The sequence below is a fragment of the Mustelus asterias genome, chromosome 5, assembly GCF_964213995.1.
Source record: "Mustelus asterias chromosome 5, sMusAst1.hap1.1, whole genome shotgun sequence".
In the NCBI taxonomy this organism is placed as follows: Eukaryota; Metazoa; Chordata; class Chondrichthyes; order Carcharhiniformes; family Triakidae; genus Mustelus; species Mustelus asterias.
The window spans coordinates 8470212-8494105 of NC_135805.1; the positions used below are offsets into that span (position 1 = coordinate 8470212).

The 23894-nt window shown below is 45.4% G+C and overlaps 1 protein-coding gene across 1 annotated transcript in view; it reads left to right on the forward strand.

The window, feature by feature from the left end:
• LOC144493945 (dynein axonemal heavy chain 8-like) overlaps window positions 1–23894 on the forward strand; it is a 1745965-nt gene that overhangs the window by 202841 nt on the left and 1519230 nt on the right. The window contains exon 11 of the mRNA XM_078213522.1: window positions 18049–18162. Coding sequence (XP_078069648.1) covers window positions 18049–18162 — 114 coding nt within the window. The remainder of the gene's footprint in view (window positions 1–18048; window positions 18163–23894) is intronic.

A 23894-nucleotide genomic window follows, 5' to 3' on the forward strand; every position in this document is an offset into this window, starting at 1 on the left:
AGCAGGTGATCAAGAAGGCGAATGGAATGTTGGCCTTTATCGCGAGGGGGATAGAATATAAAAGCAGGGAGGTCTTGCTGCAACTGTACAAGGCACTGGTGAGGCCGCAACTGGAGTACTGTGTGCAGTTTTGGTCCCCTTATTTGCGAAAGGATATATTGGCCTTGGAGGGAGTGCAGAGAAGGTTCACCAGGTTGATACCGGAGATGAGGGGTTTGGATTATGAGGAGAGGCTGAGGAGATTGGGTCTGTACTCGTTGGAGTTTAGAAGGATGAGGGGTGAACTTATAGAGACATATAAGATAATGAAGGGGCTGGATAGGGTAGAGGTGGAGAGATTCTTTCCACTTAGAAGGGAAACCAGAACTAGAGGGCACAGCCTCAAAATAAGGGGGGGCCGGTTCAGAACAGAGTTGAGGGGGAACTTCTTCTCTCAGAGGGTAGTGAATCTCTGGAATTCTCTGCCCATTGAAGTGGTGGAGGCTTCCTCGTTGAATATGTTTAAATCACGAGTAGATAGTTTTCTGATCGATAAGGGAATTAGGGGATATGGGGAGCAGGCGGGTAAGTGGAACTGATTCGCTTCAGATCAGCCATGATCTTGTTGAATGGCGGGGCAGGCTCGAAGGGCCAGATGGCCTACTCCTGCTCCTATTTCTTATGTTCTTATGTTCTTATGTACCGGCCCCCCAGCACCTTAAACCTGTGTCCTCTTGCAGCAGCCATTTTCACCCTGGGAAAAAGCCTCTGAGAGCCCACCCGATCTATGCCTCTCAACATCTTATATACCTCTATGAGGTCTCCTCTCATCCTACGCCTCTCCAAGGAGAAAAGACCGAGCTCCCTCAGCCTAGCCTCATAAGGCATGCCACTCAATCCAGGCAACATCCTTGTAAATTTCCTCTGCACCCTTTCAATCTTTTCCACATCCTTCCTGTAATGAGGCGACCAGAACTGAGCACAGAACTCCAAGTGGGGTCTGACGAGGGTCTTATATAGTTGCATCATTATCCCCGGACTCCTAAACTCAATCCCTCGATTGATAAAGGCCAGCACACGATACGGCTTCTTAACCACCTCCTCCACCTGCGGGGCCGATTTTAGAGTCCTATGGACCCGGACCCCAAGGTCCTTCTGATCCTCTACAGTACTAAGAGTCTTTCCCTTTATATTGTACTCCTTCATCCCATTTGACCTGCCAAAATGGACCACTACGCATTTATCAGGGTTGAAGTCCATCTGCCACTTCTCCGCCCAGTCTTGCATCCTATCTATGTCCCTCTGTAACTTCTGACATCCCTCCAGACTATCCACAACCCCACCAACCTTCATGTCATCGGCAAACTTACCAACCCATCCCTCCACTTCCTCATCCAGGTCATTTATGAAAATGACAAACAGCAAGGGCCCCAGAACAGATCCCTGGGGCACACCACTGGTGACCGACCTCCATTTAGAAAAAGTCCCACCTATACCCACTCTCTGCCTCCTTTGGGCAAGCCAGTTTTGGATCCACCGGGCAGCAGCCCCTTGGATCCCATGATCTCTTACTTTTTCTAGAAGCCTTGCATGGGGGACGTTATCGAACGCCTTGCTAAAATCCATATAAACCACATCTACCGCTTTCCCTTCGTCAATGTGTTTAGTCACATTTTCGAAGAACTCCACCAGGCTCGTAAGACATGATCTGCCTTTGACAAAGCCATGTTGAGTATTCTTGAGCATACTAAACCTCTCTAAATGCTCATAAATCCTGTCCCTCAGGATCTTCACCATCAGCTTACCAACCACTGAGGTTAGACTCACCGGTCGGTAATTACCTGGGCTATCCCTATTCCCCTTCTTGAAAATAGGAACCACATCCGCAATCCTCCAATCCTCCGGCACCTCTCCCATCTCCATTGACGACGCAAAGATCATCGCCAGAGGCTCTGCAATCTCTTCCCTCACCTCCCACAGTAACCTGGGGTACATCCCATCCGGACCCGGCGACTTATCTATCTTGATGCCATTCAAAGATTCCAGCACAACCTCTTTGTTAAAGTCCACATACTCAATCTTTTCAGTCCACCGCAAGCCCGCAGTACATCCACCCAGGTCCTTCTCCTCTGTGAAAACCGAGGCAAAATACTCATTAAGCACCTCTGCCATTTCTACTGGTTCTGTACAGATTTTCCTGCCTTCACCTTTTATAGGCCCTATGCCTTCACGTCTCATCCCTATACTCTTCACATATTTATAGAACGCCTTCGGGTTTTCCTTAATCCTACCTGCCAAGGCCTTCTCGTGACCCCTTCTGGCTCTCCTAATTTCCTTCTTTAGTCCCTTCCTACAAGCCGTATACTCATCTAGATCCCTATCTTCGCCAACCTCTCTGAACCTTTTGTACGCTTTCCTTTTCTTCTCGACTAGGTCCCGCACAGCTTTCGTGCACCACGGTTCCTTTAACCTACCAACTCCTCCGTCTGCTCGGAACATTGTCCTGTAGAACTCTAGACAGACATTCCTTGAAAAACTGCCACCTCTCTTCAGTACATTTCCCCGAGAATACCTCCTTCCAATTTACTCCTCTAATTTGCTGCCTTATGTCTTCATATTTCCCCTTACTCCATATAAATGCTTTCCTAACTAACCTGATCCTCTCTTTTTCCAATGCAAGCATAAAGGAGATAGAGTTATGATCGCTATCCCCAAGATACTCTCCCACTGAGAGATCTGACACCTGTCCAGGTTCATTGGTCAGTATCAGATCAAGTACAGCCTCTCCTCTTGTAGGATTGTCCACACGCTGTGTCAGGAAACCTCCTGAACACACCTAACCAACTCCTCCCCATCCAATCCCCTTACCCTAGGGATATTCCAATCTATGTTTGGGAAATTAAAGTCTCCCATCACAACAACTCTGCTATTACTGCAACTCCAGTAAGAAGTCTCACAACACCAGGTTAAAGTCCAACAGGTTTATTTGGTAGCAAATACCATAAGCTTTCGGAGCGCTGCCCCTTCGTCAGATGGAGTGAAAATCTGTTCTCCAACAGTGCACAGAGACACAACATCAAGTTACAGAATACGAATTAGAATGCAAATCTCTACAGCCAGCCAGGTCTTAAAGGTACAGATAATGTGGGTGGAGGGAACATTAAACACAGGTTAAAGAGATGTGTATTGTCTCCAGACAGAACAGCTAGTAAGATCAGGAGGCAAGCTGTGGGGGTTACTGATAATGTGACATAAATCCAACATCCCGGTTTAGGCCGTCCTCATGTGTGCGGAACTTGGCTATCAGTTTCTGCTCAGCGACTCTGCGCTGTCGTGAAGGCCGCCTTGGAGAACGCTTACCTGAAGATCCAAGGCTGAATGCCCGTGACTGCTGAACTGCTCCCCCACAGGAAGAGAACAGTCTTGCCTGGTGATTGTCGAGCGGTGTTCATTCATCCGTTGTCGTAGCGTCTGCATGGTTTCCCCAATGTACCATGCCTCGGGACATCCTTTCCTGCAGCGTATCAGGTAGACAACGTTGGCCGAGTTGCAAGAGTAGTTACTGCAACTCTCCCGGATCTGTTTCCCTGTCTGCTCCTCCACCTCCCTGTTACTATTGGGCGGCCCATAGAAAACTCCCAGCAAAGTGATCGACCCCTTCCCACTCCGAACTTCCACCCACAGAGACTCTGTAGACAATCCCTCCACAGCATACACCTTCTCTACAGCTGTGACACTATCCCTGATCAGCAGTGCCACCCCACCCCCTCTCTTGCCTCCCTCCCTGTCCTTCCTGAAACATCTGAATCCCGGCACCTGGAGTATCCAGTCCTGTCCCTGAGACATCCAAGTCTCCGTAATGGCCACCACATTACACTTCCCGGCATCGATCCACGCTCTGAGCTCATCCCCTTTATTCACTATACTCCTGGCATCAAAATAAACACATCTCAATCCTTTGGTCTGAGCTCTCCCCTTCTCTATCCCCCGTCCATCCTCGCTCTTGCACTGTCTATAACCCTTCTCTGTTTGCGAGCTAACTTCCTCACTCCCAGTCACCTCGTCTCGATCCCCTCCCCTCAACCTATCTAGTTTAAACTCTCCCCAGTAGCCTTAGCCAACCTTCCCGCCAGGATATTGGTCCCCCTGGGATTCAAGTGCCACCCGTTTTTTGTGTACAGGTCACACCTGCCCTTAAAGAGGTCCCAATGGTCCAGGAACCTGAATCCCTGCCCCCTGCACCAGTCCCTCAGCCACACATTCATCTTCCACCTCACTCCATTCCTGCCCTCACTTTTCCGTGGCACAGGCAGAAATCCTGAGATTACTACCTTTGCTTTCTTCCTTCTCAGCTGTCTCCCTAGTTCCCTATACTCTCTTTTCATGACCCCTTCCCCCTTCCTTCCCACATCAGCGGTACCAATATGTACCACTACCTCTGGCTCCTCTCCCTCCCCCCTCAGGATTTCTGGGAGTCGACCAGCGACATCCTGGATCCCGGCCCCAGGGAGGCAGACCATCATCCGCGACTCCCGCCTGCCTCCGCAAAAGTGCCTGTCCGACCCCCTTACTGTCGAGTCCCCGATTAACACTGCCTTCCTCCTCTTTTCCTTAGCCCTCTGAGTTATAGGGCCGGACTCCACTCCGGAGACACGGCCACTACTGCTTCCCCCCAGGCGGGCTGTCTCCCCCAGCAGTACTCAGGCAGGAGTACTTGTTGTGTAAGGGCACATCCACCGGGGTGCTCTCAATCACCCGAGCTTCACCCTTCCTGGCTGTCACCCACTTGGCCTCCACCCATGGCCCTGGTGTGACCACCTGATGATAGCTCTTGTCTATCACCTCCTCATTCTCCCTTAACAGCCTAAGATCCTCGAGCTGCAGTTCCAGCTCCGTAACATGGTCCCTCAGGAACCACGGCTCGACACACCCCTCACAGATGTGGATGTCCGGGAGGCCAGGTGCCTCCAGGACCTCCCACATCCTACACTGGGAGCAACACACTGGCTTCACACTCATATTTGACCCTTTTTACCAAAAAGGATTTTTTTGGATGGGCAGAGTTTGTAAGAAGCATCCAGGAGGGCTTCTTGAAACAGTCTGTGGATAGTCCAACTGAGGAAGGGGCTGTACTGGACCTGGTATTGTGGTTTGAGCCTGGCCAGGTGGTCGATGTTTCAGTAGGGGAGCAGTTCGGGAACAGTGACCACAATTCAGTAAGCTTTAAGGTACTGATGGATAAAGATAAGCGTAGTTCTTAGGTGAAGGTTCTAAATTGGGGGAAGGCTAATTGCAACAATATTAGGCAGGAACTGAAGAATGTAGATTGGAGGCAGATGTTTGAGGGCAAATCAACATCTGGGATGTGGATGCTTTCAAGTGTAAGTTGATAAGAATTCAGGACCAGCATGTTCTGGGAAGGATGAAGGATAAATATGGCAAGTTTCAGGAACCTTGGATAACAAGAGATATTGTGAGCCTCGTCAAAGAGAAAAAGGAAGCATTTGTCAAGGCTAGGAGGTTGGGAACACATGAAGCAAGTGTGGATTATAAGGAAAGTAGAAATAACCTTAAGCAAGGAGTCAAGAGGGCTAAAAGAGGTCACGAAAAGTCATTAGCCAGCAAGATTAAGGAAAATCCCAAGGCTTTTTATACAGACATAAAGAGCAAGAGGGTAGCCAGGGAGAAGGTTGGCCCACTCAAGGACAGGGGAGAGAATCTATGTGTGGAGCCAGAGGAAATGGACAACGTATTATATAGAGTCATAGAGGTTTACAACATGGAAACAGGCCCTTCGGCCCAACATGTCCATGCTGCCCTTTTTTTAAAAACCCCTAAACTAATCCCAATTGCCCGCATTTGGCCCATATCCCTCTATCCCCATTTTACCCATGTAACTGTCTAAATGGTTCTTAAAAGACAAAATTGTACCCGCCTCTACTACTACCTCTGGCAGCTTGTTCCAAACACTCACCACCCTCTGTGTGAAAAAATTGCCCCTCTTGACACTTTTGTATCTCTCTCCTCTCACCTTAAACCTATGCCCTCTAGTTTTAGACTCCCCTACCTTTGGGAAAAGATATTGACTATCAAGCTAATCTGTGTCCCTCATTATTTTATAGACCTCTATACGATCACCCTTCAACCTTCTACGCTCCAGAGAAAAAAGTCCCCATCCATCCAGCTTCTCCTTATGAGTACTTTGCATCAGTATTCAGCACAGAGAAAGACATGGTGGATGATGAGCCTGGGGAAGGGTGTGTCGATAGTTTGGGTCATGTTGAGATCAAAAAGGAGGAGAGCCTTACATCAATGGTAGGGAAATTATTGGAGAGGATTCCTCGAGACTGGATTTACTCCCACTTAGAAATAAGTGGACATGTTAGCGAGAGACAACATGGTTTTGTGAAGGGGAGGTCATGTCTCACTAACCTGATTGGGTTTTTTGAGGAAGTGACAAAGTTGATTGATGAGGGTAGGGCAGTGGATGTTGTCTACATGGACTTCAGTAAGGCCTTTGACAGAGTCCCTCATGGCAAACTAGTACAATAGGTGAAGTCGCACAGGATCAGAGGTGAGCTGGCAAGATGAATACAGAACTGGCTCGTCATAGAAGACAGAGGGTAGCAGTGGAAGGGTACTTTTCTGAATGGAGGGCTGTGACTAGTGGTGTTCATGATGTGGAGATGCCGGTATTGGACTGGGGTAAACACAGTAAGAGTTTTAACAACACCAGGTTAAAGTCCAACAGGTTTATTTGGTAGCAAATGCCATTAGCTTTCGGAGCCCTGCTCCTTCGTCAGATGGAGTGGATAATCGCTCCCAAACAAGGCACAGTACGAAGTCTAACAACACCAGGTTAAAGTCCAACAGGTTTATTTGGTAGCAAAAGCCACGAGCTTTCGCAACAGGTAGTCTCTTCGTCAGGTGGGTGGGAGTTCTGATTACAAACAGGGCACAAAGACACAAACTCAATTTACATGAAGAATGATTGGAATGTGAGTCTTTACAGCTAATCAAGTCTTAAAGGTACAGACAATGTGAGTGGAGGGAGCATTAAGCATCATCCCAAACAAGGCACACAGAGACACAAAATCAATTTACAGAATACTGATTAGAATACGAATCTTTACAGCTAATCAAGTCTTGAAGATAAAGACAATGTGAGTGGAGGGAGCATTAGGCACAGGTTAAAGAAATGTGTATTGTCATGAGTTACTGATAGCGAATTTCCACACACATGAGGATGGCCTAAACCAGGATCTTGGGTTCATGTCACACTATCGGTAACCCCCACAGCTTGCCTCCTGGACTTGCAAAATCTCACTAGCTGTCCTGTCTGGAGACAATACACATTTCTTTAACCTGTGCCTAATGCTCCCTCCACTCACATTGTCTGCATCTTCAAGACTTGATTAGCTGTAAAGATTCGCATTCTAATCAGTATTCTGTAAATTGATTTTGTGTCTCTGTGTGCCTTGTTTGGGAGCAGATATCCACTCCATCTGACAAAAGAGCAGGGCTCCGAAAGCGAATGGCATTTGCTACCAAATAAACCTGTTGGACTTTAACCTGGTGTTGTTAAAACTCTTACTAGTGGTGTTCCTCAGGGATCAGTGCTGGGACCTTTGCTGTTTGTAATATATAGAAATGATTTGGAGGAAAATGTAACTGGTTTGATTAGTAAGATTGCAGATGACACAAAGATTGGTAGAATTGCAGATAGCGATGAGGATCGTCGGAGGATACAGCAGGATAAAGATCAGTTGGAGAGTTAGGTGGAGAGATGGCAGATGGAGTTTAATCCGGACAAATGTGAGGTAATGCATTTTGGAAGGTCTAATACAGATGGGAAATATACAGTAAATGGCAGAACCCTTAAGAGTATTGATAGACGGAGGGATCTGGGTGTACAGGTACACAGGTCACTGAAAATGGCAATGCAGGTGGACAAGGTAGTCAAGAAGGCATACGGTATGCTTGCCTTCATCGGCCAGGGCACTGAGTTTAAAAATTGGCAAATCATGTTGCAGCTTGATAGAACTTTGGTTAGGCCACACTTGGAATATAGTGTTCAATTTTGGTCGCCGCACTTTTAGAAGGATGTGGAGGTTTTGGAGAGGGTACAGAAAAGATTCGCCAGGATGTTGCCTGGTATGGAGGGCATTAGATATGAGGAGATGTTGGAGAGATGTTGTTTTGTTCTCACTGGAACGATGAAGGTTCCAGTGAAGGGCGACCTGATATAATTCTACAAGATTATGAGGGGCATGGACAGAGTGGATCGTCAGAAGCTTTTTCCGAGGATGGAAGAGTCAATTATGAGGGGGCATAGGTTTAAGGTGTGAGGCACAAGGCTTAAGGGAGATGTACAAGCCAAGTTTTTTACACAGAGGGTGGGTGGGTGCCAGGAACTCGCTGCCAGTGGAGGTAGTCGAAGCAGATATGATAATGACTTTTAAGGGGCATCAGGACAAATACTTGCCTATGTCAGACCTATGTCAGACTTCAGCACTATTATTCCTATGGTACATCTCCAAATTCCGTGGCCTGGGTCTCGGCTCCTCCCTCTGCGACTGGATCCTGAACTTTCTAACCCACAGGCGACAATCAGTACAGATAAGCAACAATACCTCCTCCACGATCATCCTCAACATTGATGTCCACAAGACTGTGTTCTCAGCCCCCTACTATACTCCTTGCACACCTTTGACTGTGTGGCCAAATTCCCCTCCAACTTGATTTTCAAGTTTGCTGACGACACCACCACATTGGGTCGGATCTCAAACAATGACAAGACAGAGTACAGGAATGAGATAGAGAATCTGGTGAACTGGTGTGGCGAAAATAATCTCTCCCTCAATGTCAACAAAGCAAAGGAGATTCTCATCGACTTCTGGAAGCGTAGAGGAGATCATGCCCCTGTCTACATCAACGGGGATGAAGTAGAAAGGGTCGAGAGCTTCAAGTTTTTAAGTGTCCAGATCACCAACAACCTGTCCTGGTCCCCTCATGCCAAAACTGTAACTCAGAAAGCCGATCAATGCCTCTACGTTCTCAGAAGACTAAGGAAATTTGGCATGTCAGCTATGACTCTCACCAACCTTTACAGATGCACCATAGAAAGCATTCTTTCTGGTTCTATCACAGCTTTGGTATGGCTCCTGCTCAGTCCAAGACCACAAAAAACTGCAAAAGGTCATAAATGTAGCCCAATCCATCATGCAAACCAGCCTCCCATCCATTAACTCTGTCCACACTTCCCGCTGCCTCGGAAAAGCAGCCAGCATAATTAAGGACCCAGCGCACCCTGGACATTCTCTCTTCCACCTTCTTGCGTCAGGAAAAAGATACAAAAGTCTGAGGTCACATACCAACCGACTCAAGAACAGCTTCTTCCCTGCTGCCGTCAGACTTTTGAATGGACCTACCTTGCATTAAGTTGATCTTTCTCTACACCTTAGCTATGACTGTAACACTACATTTTGCACTCTCTCATTTCCTTCTCTATGAATGGTATGCTTTGTTTGTATAGGGTGCAAGAAACAATACTTTTCAGTGTATGCTAATACATGTGACAATAATAAATCAAATCAAATCAAACGTGAATAGGATGAAAATAGAGGGATATGGTCCCTGGAAGGATAGGGGGTTTTAGTCCAGATGGGCAGTATGGTCGGTGCAGGTTTAGAGGGCCAAAGGGCCTATTCCTGTCCTGTAATTTTCTTTGTTCTTTGTTCAAAGCTGTACACAATTTTCCAGGTGTGCCATCACCAGCACCTTATACAGTTGCAACTTAACCTCCCTGTTTTCAAACTCCACCTCTTTCGCAATGAAGGACAAAATTCCATTTGCCTTCTTAATTACCTGCTGCACATGCAAACCAACATTTTGTGAATCATGCACAAGGATACCCAGGTCCCTCTGCACAGCAGCATGCTGCAATTTTTTACCATTTAAATAATAGTCCATTTTGCTGTTATTCTTACCAAAATGGATGACCTCACATTTACCAACATTGTACTCCATCTGATAGAACCTTACGCACTCACTTAGACTATCTATGTCCCTTTGCAGACTTTCAGTGTCCTCTGTACACTTTGCTCTGCCACTCATCTTAGTGTCATCTGCGAATTTTGAAACACTACACTTGGTCCCCATCTATGTAAATTGTAACAATTGCGGTCCCAACACTGATCCCTGAGGCACACCATTCATCACTGATCGCCAAACAGAAAAACACCCCCTCTTTGCTCCCTGTTAGTTAACCCAATCCTCTATCCATGCTAATACATTACTCGTAACACCGTGCACCTTTATCTTATGCAGCAGTCTTTGGTGCAGCACCTTGTCAAATGCCTTCTGGAAATCTAGATACACCACATCCACAAATTCCCCATTGTCCACTGTGCACGTAATGTTCTCAAAGAATTTCACCAAATTAGTCAAACATGACCTGCCCTTCATGAACCCAAGCTGCGTCTTCCTAATTGGGCAATTTATATCCTGATGTCTCGCTATTTCTTTCTTGATGAGAGATTCAAGCATTTTCCCCACTACAGAGATTAAGCTAACCAGCCTTTAGTTATCCTTTTCTCTACCTCCTTTTTTAAATGTGGCGTCACATTTGCTGTTTGTTAATCTGCAGGAACCACCTCAGAGTCCAGCGAATTTTGGTAAATTACCCACAGGCGCGTTTGCTATTTTCCCCGCCATCTCTTTTAGTACCCTGGGAGGCATTCCATCAGTGCCAGGAGAGTTGTCTACCTTTAGCTTGCTCAACACTACCTCTTTCGTGATAATGATAGTTTCTAGGTCCTCACCTGCCATAGCCTTCTTGCCATCAATGTTTGGCATGTTATTTGTGTCTTGCACTGTGAAGACCGACACAAAATACCTGTTCAATGCCTCAGCCATTTCCTCATTTCCATTTATTACATCCCCCTTCTCACCCTCCAAAGGACCAATGTTATTTTAGCCACTCTTTTTTGTTTTAAGAACATAAGAACATAAGAAATAGGAGCAGGAGTAGGCCATCTAGCCCCTCGAGCCTGCCCCGCCATTCAATAAGATCATGGCTGATCTGACGTGGATCAGTACCACTTACCCGCCTGATCCCCATAACCCTTAATTCCCTTACCGATCAGGAATCCATCCATCCGCGCTTTAAACATATTCAGCGAGGTAGCCTCCACCACCTCAGTGGGCAGAGAATTCCAGAGATTCACCACCCTCTGGGAGAAGAAGTACCTCCTCAACTCTGTCTTAAACCGACCCCCTTTATTTTGAGGCTGTGTCCTCTAGTTTTAACTTCCTTACTAAGTGGAAAGAATCTCTCCGCCTCCACCCTATCCAGCCCCCGCATTATCTTATAAGTCTCCATAAGATCCCCCCTCATCCTTCTAAACTCCAACGAGTACAAACCCAATCTCCTCAGCCTCTCCTCATAATCCAAACCCCTCATCTCCGGTATCAACCTGGTGAACCTTCTCTGCACTCCCTCCAATGCCAATATATCCTTCCTCATATAAGGGGACCAATACTGCACACAGTATTCCAGCTGCGGCCTCACCAATGCCCTGTACAGGTGCATCAAGACATCCCTGCTTTTATATTCTATCCCCCTTGCAATATAGGCCAACATCCCATTTGCCTTCTTGATCACCTGTTGTACCTGCAGACTGGGCTTTTGCGTCTCATGCACAAGGACCCCCAGGTCCCTTTGCACGGTAGCATGTTTTAATTTGTTTCCATTGAGATAGTAATCCCATTTGTTATTATTTCCTCCAAAGTGTATAACCTCGCATTTCTCAACGTTATACTCCATTTGCCATATCCTCGCCCACTCACTCAGCCTGTCCAAATCTCTCTGCAGATCTTCTCCGTCCTCCACACGATTCACTTTTCCACTTATCTTTGTGTCATCTGCAAACTTCGTTACCCTACACTCCGTCCCCTCCTCCAGATCATCTATATAAATGGTAAACAGTTGCGGCCCGAGTACCGATCCCTGCGGCACGCCACTAGTTACCTTCCTCCAACCGGAAAAACACCCATTTATTCCGACTCTTTGCTTCCTGTTGGATAGCCAGTCCCCAATCCACTTTAACACACTACCCCCAACTCCATGTGCCCTAATCGTCTTCAGCAGCCTTTTATGGGGCACCTTATCAAACGCCTTTTGGAAATCCAAAAACACCGCATCCACCGGTTCTCCTCCATCAACCGCCCTTGTCACATCTTCATAAAAATATTTGTAGAAACTTTTGCGATCTGTTTTTATATTCTGAGCTAATTTACTCTCATAATCTATCTTATGTATCTTTATAGCTTTTTTTGTGGCTTTCTGTTGACCTTTAAATATTTCCCGATTCTCTAGTTTCCCACTAATCTTTGCCACTTTGTATGCATTTTCTTTCAATTTGATACCCTCCTTTATTTCCTTAGATCCATGGCTGATTATCTATTTTTCCACAGTTCTTCCTTATCACTGGGATATACTTTTGCTGAGCACTGTGAAAAATCATTTTGAAAGTCCTCTACTGTTCCTCACTTGTCCCACTATCAAGTTTTTGCTCCAAGTCTACCTGAGCCAATTCCTCCCTCATCCCTTTGTAGTCTCCTTTCAGTACAAGACACTGGTATTGGATTTTACCTTCTCACGCTCCATCTGTATTTTACATTCAATCATATTGTGATTGCTTCTTCCGAGAGGATCCCGAACTGCAAGATCATTAATTATTCCTGTTTCATTACACAGTATCCAGTGCCTCCAACTGTTTCTTGAGCGAATCAAATTGACTGGAGACTGACACCTGAGATTTTGGCGGCCACTGGAGTAGGCTGACTGTTGTGTGGCACCATCACCGTGCTAAATGGGACAGACTTCGAACAGATCTAGCAACTCAACAATTGGCATCCATGAAGCGCTGTGGGCCCTCAACAGCAGCAGAATTGTACTTGACCAGAATCTATACCTCGTGGCCTTGCATTTCCCCTGCTCAACCATTACCATCAAGCCGGGGAATCAACCCTGATTCAATGGAGAGTGCAGGAGGGCATGCCAGGTGCAGCACCTGGCATACCTCAAAATGAGGTATCAACCTGGTGAAGCTACCAAACATGACTACTTGCATGCCAAACGCATAAACAGCAAGTGATAGACAGGTCTAAACGATCCCACAACCAACGGATCAGATCCAAGCTCTGCAGTCCTGCCACATCCAGTTGTGAACAGTGGTGGACGATTAAACAACTCACTGGAGGAGGATGTGTGGAGGAGGAGGGAGTGGGGAGGGGAGGGGGAAGAGGGAAATGGGAAGGGGATGGGGGAAAGGAAGGGTGAAGAGGGAAGGGGGGATGGGGAAGGGAATGCAGTCTTCTCGATGGAAGGCAGGGTAGGATCAGGTGATGCGAAGCGGATCAGAGACCTTTGCTTCTGATGAGAATGCTGTAAAGCCATGACTGTGGCTCTTGAGATTTCAGTATGGTATGGTTGCCAGTCTCTTCTTATTCAGAGTCCGTGGAATGCATGTTGACCATAATCTGGAGCATTGAGCCCAAATAGCCCAGGAAAAGTCTACATGCACTCGCACCCAGGGCCGACCAGGCCCCTTCCATGGATGTAGGGAGGTTGAGGGGATCGTTTTTAATTCTCTTGGCATGACTCACAATGTTGCTTCAAGAAGACAGCTATCATCCCAGTACCAAAGAATGGACCTACCTCGCATTAAGTTGATCTATCTCTACACCTTAGCTATGACTGTAATACTACATCCTGCACTCATTCCTATCCTTCCCTCTGTACTGTCTGTATATACTGCCTTGTCTGTATAGCATGCAAGAAATAATGCTTTTCACTCTATACTAGTACACGTGACAATAAATCAAATCAAATCAAATCAAAAGGTCCTTGTCCCTGCATATTGATGAGTTGAAGTCGAGCTGACTCCTGCCTGTAAGTTACTAGAGTCGCTGTGGTGCCTTCTGTCTGCAATGGTTCCCCTGTGTAGGTGGCCAACCTGACCTTTGTCCTTTCAAAGTTCAGGAGCTGAATATAAGCCCTTAGGTGATTAAAAGTCTGCTGCCCGATAACAGAAACTGCAGCACCCATATCCACTTTAATGGATGGCCATTTAATAACAACTCCGCCATTAAGGGGGCAACATTTGTCGTGGAGAGGTGATTTAATTGTATTATCCCTAGTTGTGGGCCTTTCTGAAAGGTACTGGTATTGGCCTTTTCTCGAAATAGCACATGTTTTGACTGTCCCTGTCTCATCGCCTCAATTGTGGTCCTCTGCAGCACCTGCATTAGTTTGTCACCTGACATCTACATCTTTCCGGAATAGGCTTCCTGGGAGTCTGAAGGCTGTCTCTTGACTGCCTGGTGATGCGACTCGGGCTCCATGCTGCCAGAGATGATGCAATATTTTACTGATATCAGTCTCTATTGAGGGGTGGACATACCTTTTGCCTTCTTTACAGCTGCTGTACCTGTATGCTTATTTTCAGCAATAGATATACGAGGACATCAAGGCTCGCTGAGTATCCACCTTTCTTAATTTACACCCATTGAAGTAATAATCTGTCTTCCTATTATTGCTGCCAAAGTGGGTAACCTCACATTTATCCACATTATACTGCATCTGTCATGTACATGCTCACACACTCAGCCTGTCCAAATCACGCTGAAGCATCTCTGCATTCTCCTCACAGCTCATCCTCCAACCAACTTTGTGTCATCTGCAAATTTGGAGATAACACATTTAATTCCTTCTTCCAAATCATTAATATGTAATGTGAACAGTTGGGGTCCGAGCACAGATCCCAGTGATACCCCATTAGTTACTGTCTGCCAATCAGAAAAAGACCCATTTATGCCAACTTCTTGCTTCCTATCTGCTAACCAGCTTTCTATCCACCTCAAGACATTACCTGCAATCTCATGCGCTTTAACTTTACATCGTAGTCTGTTATGTGAGACCTTGTCAAAAGCCTTCTGAAAGTCTAAATAAACCACATCCACTGGTTCTCTTTGATCAGCTCTACTAGTTACATCCTCAAAGAATTCTAATAGATTCGTCAAGCATGATTTTCCCTTTTTAAATCTATGCTGACTTTGTCTGATCATATCACTGCCTACCAAATGCTTGTTATGAAATCCTTGAGAATGGACTCCAGCAGCATCCCCAGTACTGATGTTATGCTCACTGGTTTATAGTTCCCTGTTTTCTCTCTACCTCCCTTTTTGACTAGCCTCCAATCTGTGGGAATTAGTCCAGAGTCCAAAGTATTTTGGAAAATAACCACCAATGGATCTACTATTTCCAGGGCCACTTTCCTATGTACTCTGGGATGCAAATTATCAGGTCCTGGAGATTTAGTCATCTTCAATCTCATCAATGTCCCAAGACCATTTCTCTACTAATGCTGATTTCCTTCAGCTCCTCACTAAAACTTGTTTCCCTAAGAACATCTGGTACATTATTCGTATCATCTTTTGTGAAGACTGAAGCAAAGTACGAATTTAATTCCTCGGCCATTTCTTTATTCCCTGTTATGAGTTCTCCCATTTCTGAAAAAACATTAGGTTATGTCAATCTTTTACTCTTTACATACCTATAGAAATGTTTACAGTCAGTTTTTATGTGGAAGAGTGCAGAACTAGGGGTCATAGCTTGAGGATGAGGGGTAAACCATTTCGGACTGAGGTGAGGAGAAGTGTCTTTAACCAGAGAATGGTGAATGTGTGGATTTCACTTCCAAAGAAAGTAGTTGAGGCCAAAACATTGTGTGATTTCAAGAAGAACTTCGATATATCTCTTGGGGTTGAAGGGATCAAGGGATATGGGGGGGAGGTAGGATCAAGATATTAATTTTGATGATCTGTCATGATCAAAATGAATAGGAGAGCAGGTTCGAATGGTCGACTGGCTTATTCCTGCTTCAAATTTCTATGTTTCTATGGAGTCAATGGGAAACAGGGAAAACTCTCCACTGATTAGAGTCATACCTGGCACAAAGGAAGATAGTTGTGTTGGTTGTAGGTCAATCATCTCAGCTCCAGGACATCACTGCAGGAGTTCCTCAGGGGAGTCATAGAGTAAACAGCACATAAAAAGTCCCTTTGGCCCATCAAGTCTGCACTGGTCAAAGGAAAACCACTTAACTATTCTAATCCCATTATCCAGCACTTGGCCCATAGCCTTGTATGCCTTGGCATCGCAAGTGTACATTTCAATATTTCTTATTTGTTATGAGGGTTTCTGACTTTCAGGCAGTGCGTTCCAGACTTCCACCACCCTTTGGGTGAAAATGTTTTTCCTCACAAGTCCTCTAAGCCTCCTGCCCCTTACTTTAAATCTATGCAGCAATACCAGGACAATATCCAGGCTTGGGCTGACAAGTGACAAGTAACATTTGCACCACCACAGGTGCCAGGCAATGAACATCTCCAAAAAGACAGAGTCCAACCATCATCCCTTGACATTCAATGGCATTACCATCACTGAATCCCCCACTATCAACATCCTTGGGGATTGCCATTGACCAGAAACTGAGCTGGACTAGCCATATAAATATTGTGGCCAGTAGAGCAGGTCAAATCTGAGAATTCTGCAACAATGAACTCACCTCCTGACCCCACAAATCCTGTCCACCATCGACAAGGCACAAGTCAGGAGTTTAATGGAATACTATCCACTTGCTTGGATGAGTGCAGCTCCATTCAACAACAGTCAAGAAGTTCAACACCATTCCAGACAAAATAGCCTTTCCACAAATATGCATTCTCTCCACCACCGACAAACGGTGGCAGCCATGTGTATCATCTACAAGATGCACTGCAGGAACTCACCAAAGTTCCTTCGGCAGCAGCTTCCAAACCTACCAGCACTACCATCTAGAAGGACAAGAGTAGCAGATACCTGGAAACACCACCATCTAGAGCTTCCCTTCCAAGTTCCTCACCATCCTGACTTGGAAATATATCTCCATTCCTTCACTGTCGCTGGGTCAAAATCCTGGAATTCCCTCCATATCGGTACTATACGAACACCTTGGACTGCAATGATTCAAAAAGGCAGCTTACCACCTTCAGAAGGGCAACTAGGAATGGGTAATAAATGTTGGCCTAGTCAGCGATGCCCACATCCTGTAAATGAATAAAGAAAATATTTGCTTCAGTTGATTAAACAATTTTGTCTTATCTAGCTTCCTGAATACTTAAAACGTGTCTTTATGTTGCACAATCAATTTCTTGCGTACTGTTGATGCAATAATGTCTCTCCTGTTGTGCCCTAAATTTGGTTTTCTTCATTCCTAATTCCTGTAAAATGTTTTAATTTATTTCAAAGGAATTTCATTTAATTGTCAAATTCAATGTAATGCATTGGCATCACATATCCCAGAAAAATGAACCTTGCTAAATAATCATATACAACATTTCTTTTAGACTACCATGGCATCAGAGATTTATGTTGAAATGAGAACGTGACTCTGAATTTTAAAATTTGCTATCTAACCATGGTTTGATTATTAATCCCTATATTAGGGAGCCTTTCTTACATGTAAGAAAAAAATTGCTGATGTGCAGCTTTTTTGGGTGTGTGTCTTTTTCAATCAGTGAATCCTCTTTGTTATTTTCTGGCACTGTGAGTACTACAGCTCTCCAGTGTATGAATTCTTCCCTGATAGTAGTAGAAGTCCCACTCTGAAGTAATTCAAGTAACATAGTGAATTATCACTATGAGGCAACTGGATTTCTGTTTGTCAAGTTGATGCCTGACTTAGGTTGAGGGTGGAGGTTATGGGCAGCAGAGGACATCTGTCCACCCATAAAACCCAAGTTCTTGTGTATGAATATATGTCAATTCTAGCAAATATAAATGAGCCACATTACGAGCTTGCCAGATTATTTTAAATAGGTTGTTATTGTAGCTATTAGGCCATTGAGAATTGTTCAGGGAGTACTGTCCAATTGCAGAATCACATTTAACAGTGGATATTTGTTTTGCCATTTGCAGGTGTGACCTGGTTGAGTATTGATCTGTTTATATATTATTTTTAGATATGGCTAGAGCTGGATTCTCAAATTACTGATGCAGCTAATGGAGCAAAGGACAATGTGAAGTTTCTGCAAGCATTGGAGAAAGTCTGTGAACCACTTTATAATTCTGATCCAGTAAGCTCTTTTAAGGAATTTTCATTATAGATACTTTTAAAGTTTATACATGCATGGTAGAGTTCAGCTTGTGGATAGTGGACTTCTCGATATGATGCAACTAATTTTCAAATATGAGATTTTAACTGTTTCAAGACATTGATGATTAAATTTAATGATTTGGACAAGAAGCCAGCTACATCTTGTATGAATTAGATGTATGATGTTAAACCAGCCTGGCTATCTTTATAGTGTTTCCTAATTGTTGCATCCACTGCTGCATATCCAGTTTTTTTGTAGTGAGCATTTCTCCACTTGTGAAACACTTTAATTTTCTTTATGTAAATAATTTTAACATAAAGGAACATGTGATTTAAGGGTGGGTGTAGATTAAAACTTGTGTCATTTGAAGTGGTTTGTGAAGCCAGCTCCAATCCACCAACTCCCGCATCTCAGTCCAGTATATTAGACTGGATATTTTCAACTCTCTTGGGAAAGGTGGGTTGGCAATTAACATGCATTAATTATGGTCTAGAAGATGATTCTTATACAAAATAATCTCTGGAGTCTCAGGTACAGAATGATTGTTTATTTCAACACATTGGGAGAGCTCTACTGAAAGGATACCTCTGAAGCAGGACTCTGAACAGCTAAGAAATCACAGGTCATTTATATATTGAGAAGCACACAGACAGTACATGCTTGAATTCAACATTGTCTGCCTGTTTTGGATTTAATTTAAATAAATGCCTTTGATTGCAGATTTTCATGAGGCAGAGTGTCTACTGTCCCAGGCATTATCTAACCTCCCTACCTCGCAGGGGCCACTCTTATTCTCTTTCTGGTGCCTGTTGCTGACAGGTTTTATTTAGTTTATTTATTTATTAGTCACAAGTAAGGCTTACATTAACACTGCAATGAAGTTACTGTGAAATTCCCCTAGTCGCTACAGTTCAGCACCTGTTCGCGTCAATGCTCCTAACCAGCACGTCTTTCGGAATGTGGGAGGAAAACAGAGCACCCAGAGGAAATCCACACAGATACAGGGAGAATGTGCAAACTCCACACAGATACTGACCCAAGCCGGGAATCGAACCCGGGTCCCTGGCACTGTGAAGCAGCAGTACTAATCACTGTGCTACCGTGCCGCCCCACTTAAACTATCTATATCCCTTTGCAGATGTTCAGTGTCCTCTGCACACTTTGCTCTACCACTCATCTCTACCAGGCTTGGTCTAATACTGGATCTGTTTGTGAAATCAGGTCTTTGATGAGCACAAAGACCTGATTTGTGCTCATCAAACCAGGCATTCATGCTATTGATATGGACTCCGAAGATGTCTGAGGTTTAATGATACGAGGCTGCTTAACCACGTAAGCATCCAGCTAGTTGTGCCACTGTGTTTTGACATGTTAGCTGGATGGTGTATTTTGCTCTGAATGTGGAATATTATTTTAAATCCTTACTAATACAACCATTTGGACATCAAATTCCTCTAAAAGTCCCTTTAGTAAATTACATAGATTCCCTAATCCCTTTTGACGTAATTCTCTGAGGACCCCAACATGTGGACTTGGCCCTCGGCTCAACTGCAACCCCAGAGACATCATCCACTTACCGGCCTTCAATCCGTACACGCTGAAGCGTGGTCTGGACATCCACCGACCTCCGAAGCCAAATTGCAGCCCAACAGCGACAGGAACGCCCGACCGTGCAGGCATATCTACCGACGCAGGAACTCAAACAAGGCAACAAATCCTCCATCCACACACCCGCCAGAGCGAAGAACATCACTGGATGCACCTGTATCCTTAATACCGCACACTACTCTCACCGTCTCCCAGGTATGAAAAGAAGCAGTCACTCCAGGAAGCGTGGTAAACATGCAGGCCTGCAGGTGAGAGTGAGACAACATGGTCCCAAGGACCCCCTCCCCAGCTCATTGCTTGCAAATGTCCAATCTCTGGAAAACAAGCTAGACAAACTTAATCAAGACTCATTTTTCAAAGAGAACTGCGACACTGCTGTCTGCTCTGTTTCACGGAGACATGGGTCATTCCTGCTTCACCAGACTGTGCTCTACAACCAGAGGGCTTCTCAATCCACTGAATGAACTGCACAGCAGCCTCAGGCAAGGCTAGGGGAGGTGGGGTCTGCCTAATCAACACCTCATGGTGCCCAGACATAGCAAGACTGGTGGGTTTCTGCTCCCTGGACCTAGAATACCTGACGCTAAAATGCTGCCCGTACTACATTCTGTGGGAGTTCACCTCTGTTATCCTGACAGCAATTTACATCCCATCCCACACAGATGTGAAGACCGCACTGGACAAAATATTCACCACTACAATTAGCCTTGAGACGAAACATCCCGAGGCCTTGTTCATCGTGGCTGGTGACTTCAATCAGGCCAAGCTCAAGAGCATCCTACCAAGATACCACCAACACACCTCCTGTTCCACCAGAGGCTCAAACATCCTAGACCACTGCTACACAAATATCAAACATGCCTACCGCTCTATCGCCCGCCCACACTTTGGCAAATCAGACCACAAGGCCGTTCTCCTGCTCCTGGCTTACAAGCAAAAACTGAAATGCGAGAATCCATCAAAGAAAGTTGTGCCATGTTGGTCTGAGGAATCGGATGATCTCCTATGGACTGCTTAGAGTCAGTAGACTTGTCAGTGTTTTAAAACTCTGCAACCAGCCTGAACGAGTACGCCACTACAGTAACTGACTTCATTAGTAAGTATGTGGAAGACTATGTGCCAAAAAAGCAAATCCACATGTTTCCCAACCGGAAACCATGGATGAACAGGGATATCCACTGCTTGCTGACGTCTAGGTCTGAGGGGTTCAAGTCAAGTGACCCTGACCTATACAAGAAAGCTAGATATGATCTAAGGAGGTCCATCAAAGATGCCAAAAGACCGTATCCAGACCAACCTACAGTCCCAGGCTCGCCACACAGACCCCCGCCAACTATGAAAAGGTCTGCAGGACATAACAGCCTACAAGGTGAAGGCATGTAAAATCGCCAGTACCAACGTACCCCTCCCTGGTGAGCTCAATGCACTCTAATCCCGTTTTCAGCAAGAGATCAGCGAGAGCACACCCTCCACTCTGGAAGACTTGGATGAACTTGAATCCGAGGTCACCATTGCAGATGTCAGAGCAACCTTCTTGAAGGTCAATCCATGGAAAGTTACTGGCAAGGATGGGTTACCTGGCCAAGCACTCAGTTCCTGCACGGATCAGCTGGCAGGGGTATTCGCAGTCATCTTCAATCTCTCTTTACAACAATCTGAGGGCCCTATCTGTTTCAAGAAGACAGCCATCATTCCGGTACCAAAGAAAAGCCAAGCAGCTTGGCTTATTGACGATTATCAGGTGGCTCTGATGTTCATCATTATGAAATGCTTCAAAAGGTTAGTCATGGCATGATTCATAAGACCATAAGACATAGGAGCAGAATTAGGCCATGGCTGACATTTTTCTCATCCCCATTCTCCTGCCTTTTCCCCATAACCCCTGATCCCCTTATTAATCAAGAACCTATATATCTTTGTCTTAAAGACACTCAATGACCTGGCCTCCACAGCCTTCTGCGGCAAAGAGTTTCACAGATTCAACACTCTCTGGCTGAAGAAATTCCTCCTCATCTCTGTTTTAAAGGATCGTCCCTTCAGTCTGAGGTTGTGCCCTCTGGTTCTAGTTCTTCCTACTAGTGGAAAAATCCTCTCCATGTCCACTCTATCCAGGTCTCGCAGTTTCCTGTAAGCTTCAATAAGATACGGGTGGCACCGTGACACAGTTGTTAGCACTGCTGCCACACAGCGCCAGGGACCTGGGTTCAATTCCCAGCTTGGGTGACTGTCCATGTAGAGTTTGCACATTCTCCCCATGTCTGCATGGGTTTCCTCCCACAGTCCAAAGATGTGCGGGTTCGGTGGATTGGCTATGCTAAATTGCTCCTTAGTGTCAGGGGGACGAGCTAGGGCAAATGCATGAAGTTATGGGGATAGGGCCTGGTGGGATTGTGGTTGGTGCAGACTCGATGGGCCGAATGGCCTCCTTCTGCACTGTAGGATTCTAGCTATAAGATCCCCCCTCATCCTTCTAAACTCCAATGAGTACAGACCCAGAATCCTCAACTGTTCCCCATACAACAAGCTTTTCATTCCAGGGATCATTCTTCCCTGGACCCTTTCCAAGGCCAGCACACCCTTCCTTAGATACGGAGCCCAAAACTGCTCACAATACTCCAAATGGAGTCTGACCAGAGCCTTATGTAGCCTCAGAAGTACACCCCTACTCCTGTATTCTAGCCCTCACGGCATGAATGCTAACATTGCATTTGCTTTCCTAACTGCCGACTGAACCTGCACATTAACCTCAAGAGAATCTTGAACAAGGACTCCCAAGTCCCTTTGTGTTTCTGATTTCCTAAGCATTTTCTCATTTAGAAAATAGTCTATGCCTCCATTCCTTCTTCCAAAGTGCATAACCTCACACTTTTCCACATTGTATTCCATCTGCCGCTTCTTTGTCCACTCTCCTAACCTATCCAAGTCCTTCTGCAGCCCCCCTGCTTCCTCAATACTACCTGTCCCTCTGCATATCTTTGTATCATCTGCAAACTTAGCAACAGGGCTTTCAGTTTCTCCCTCCAAATCGTTAATGTATATTGTGAAAAGTTGTGGTTCCAGCACAGACCCCTGAGGCACAGCACTAGTCACCGGCTGCAATCCTGAAAAAGACCCCTTTATCCCCACTCTCTGCCTTCTGCCAGTCAGTCAAACCTTTATCCATGCCAGGATCTTACCCTTAACACCCTGGGCTCTTAACTTATTTAACAGTCTCCTATGCGGCACCTTGTCGAAGGCCTTCTGGAAATCTAAATAAATCACGTCCACTGGTTCTCCTTTATCTAACCTCTTTGTTACCTCCTGAAAGAACTCGAACAGATTTGCCAGACATGACCTCCTCTTGATGAAGCCGTGCTGACTCGGTCCTATTTTATCATGCACTTCCAAGTACTCCATGATCTCACCTTTAATAATGGACTCTAAAATCTTGCCAGAATCAATTCTGGCTCTCAGATTGCTTGAATCCACTGCAGTTTGCCTATGTCCGCAACAGGTCCACAGCAAGAACCATCTCCCTGGCCCTCTACTCAAACCTGGAATACCTAGATAACAAAGTCACCAATGTCAGACTCCTATTTATTGACTACAGCTCAGCCTTCCTACGAAATTCATCTCCAAGCTTCATGGCCTCCGAGGCTCCTCCCTCTGCAGCTGGAGCCTGAACTTCCTAACTCACAGATCGCAGTCAGTAAGAATAGGCAACAACACCTCCACCACGATCATCCTCAACACAGATGTGCTACAAGGCTGTGTCCTCAGTCCCTGACTATACTCCTTATATGCATGACTGTGTGGCCAAGTTCTCCTCCAATTCAATTTTCAAGTTTTCTGATGACACCACCGTAGTGGGTCAGATCTCAAACATTGATGAGAAGGAGTACAGGAAAGAGATAGAGAATCTGGTGCAACGACAATAATTTCTCCCTCAATGTCAACAAAACAAAGGAGATAGCCATCGACTTCAGGAATTGTAGAGGAGAACATGCCCCTGTCTACATCAATGGGGACAAAGTAGAAATGTTTGAAAGCTTCAAGTTTCTAGGTGTCCAGATCACCAACAACCTGTTCTGGTCCCTCCACGCTGACATTATAGCGAAGAAAGC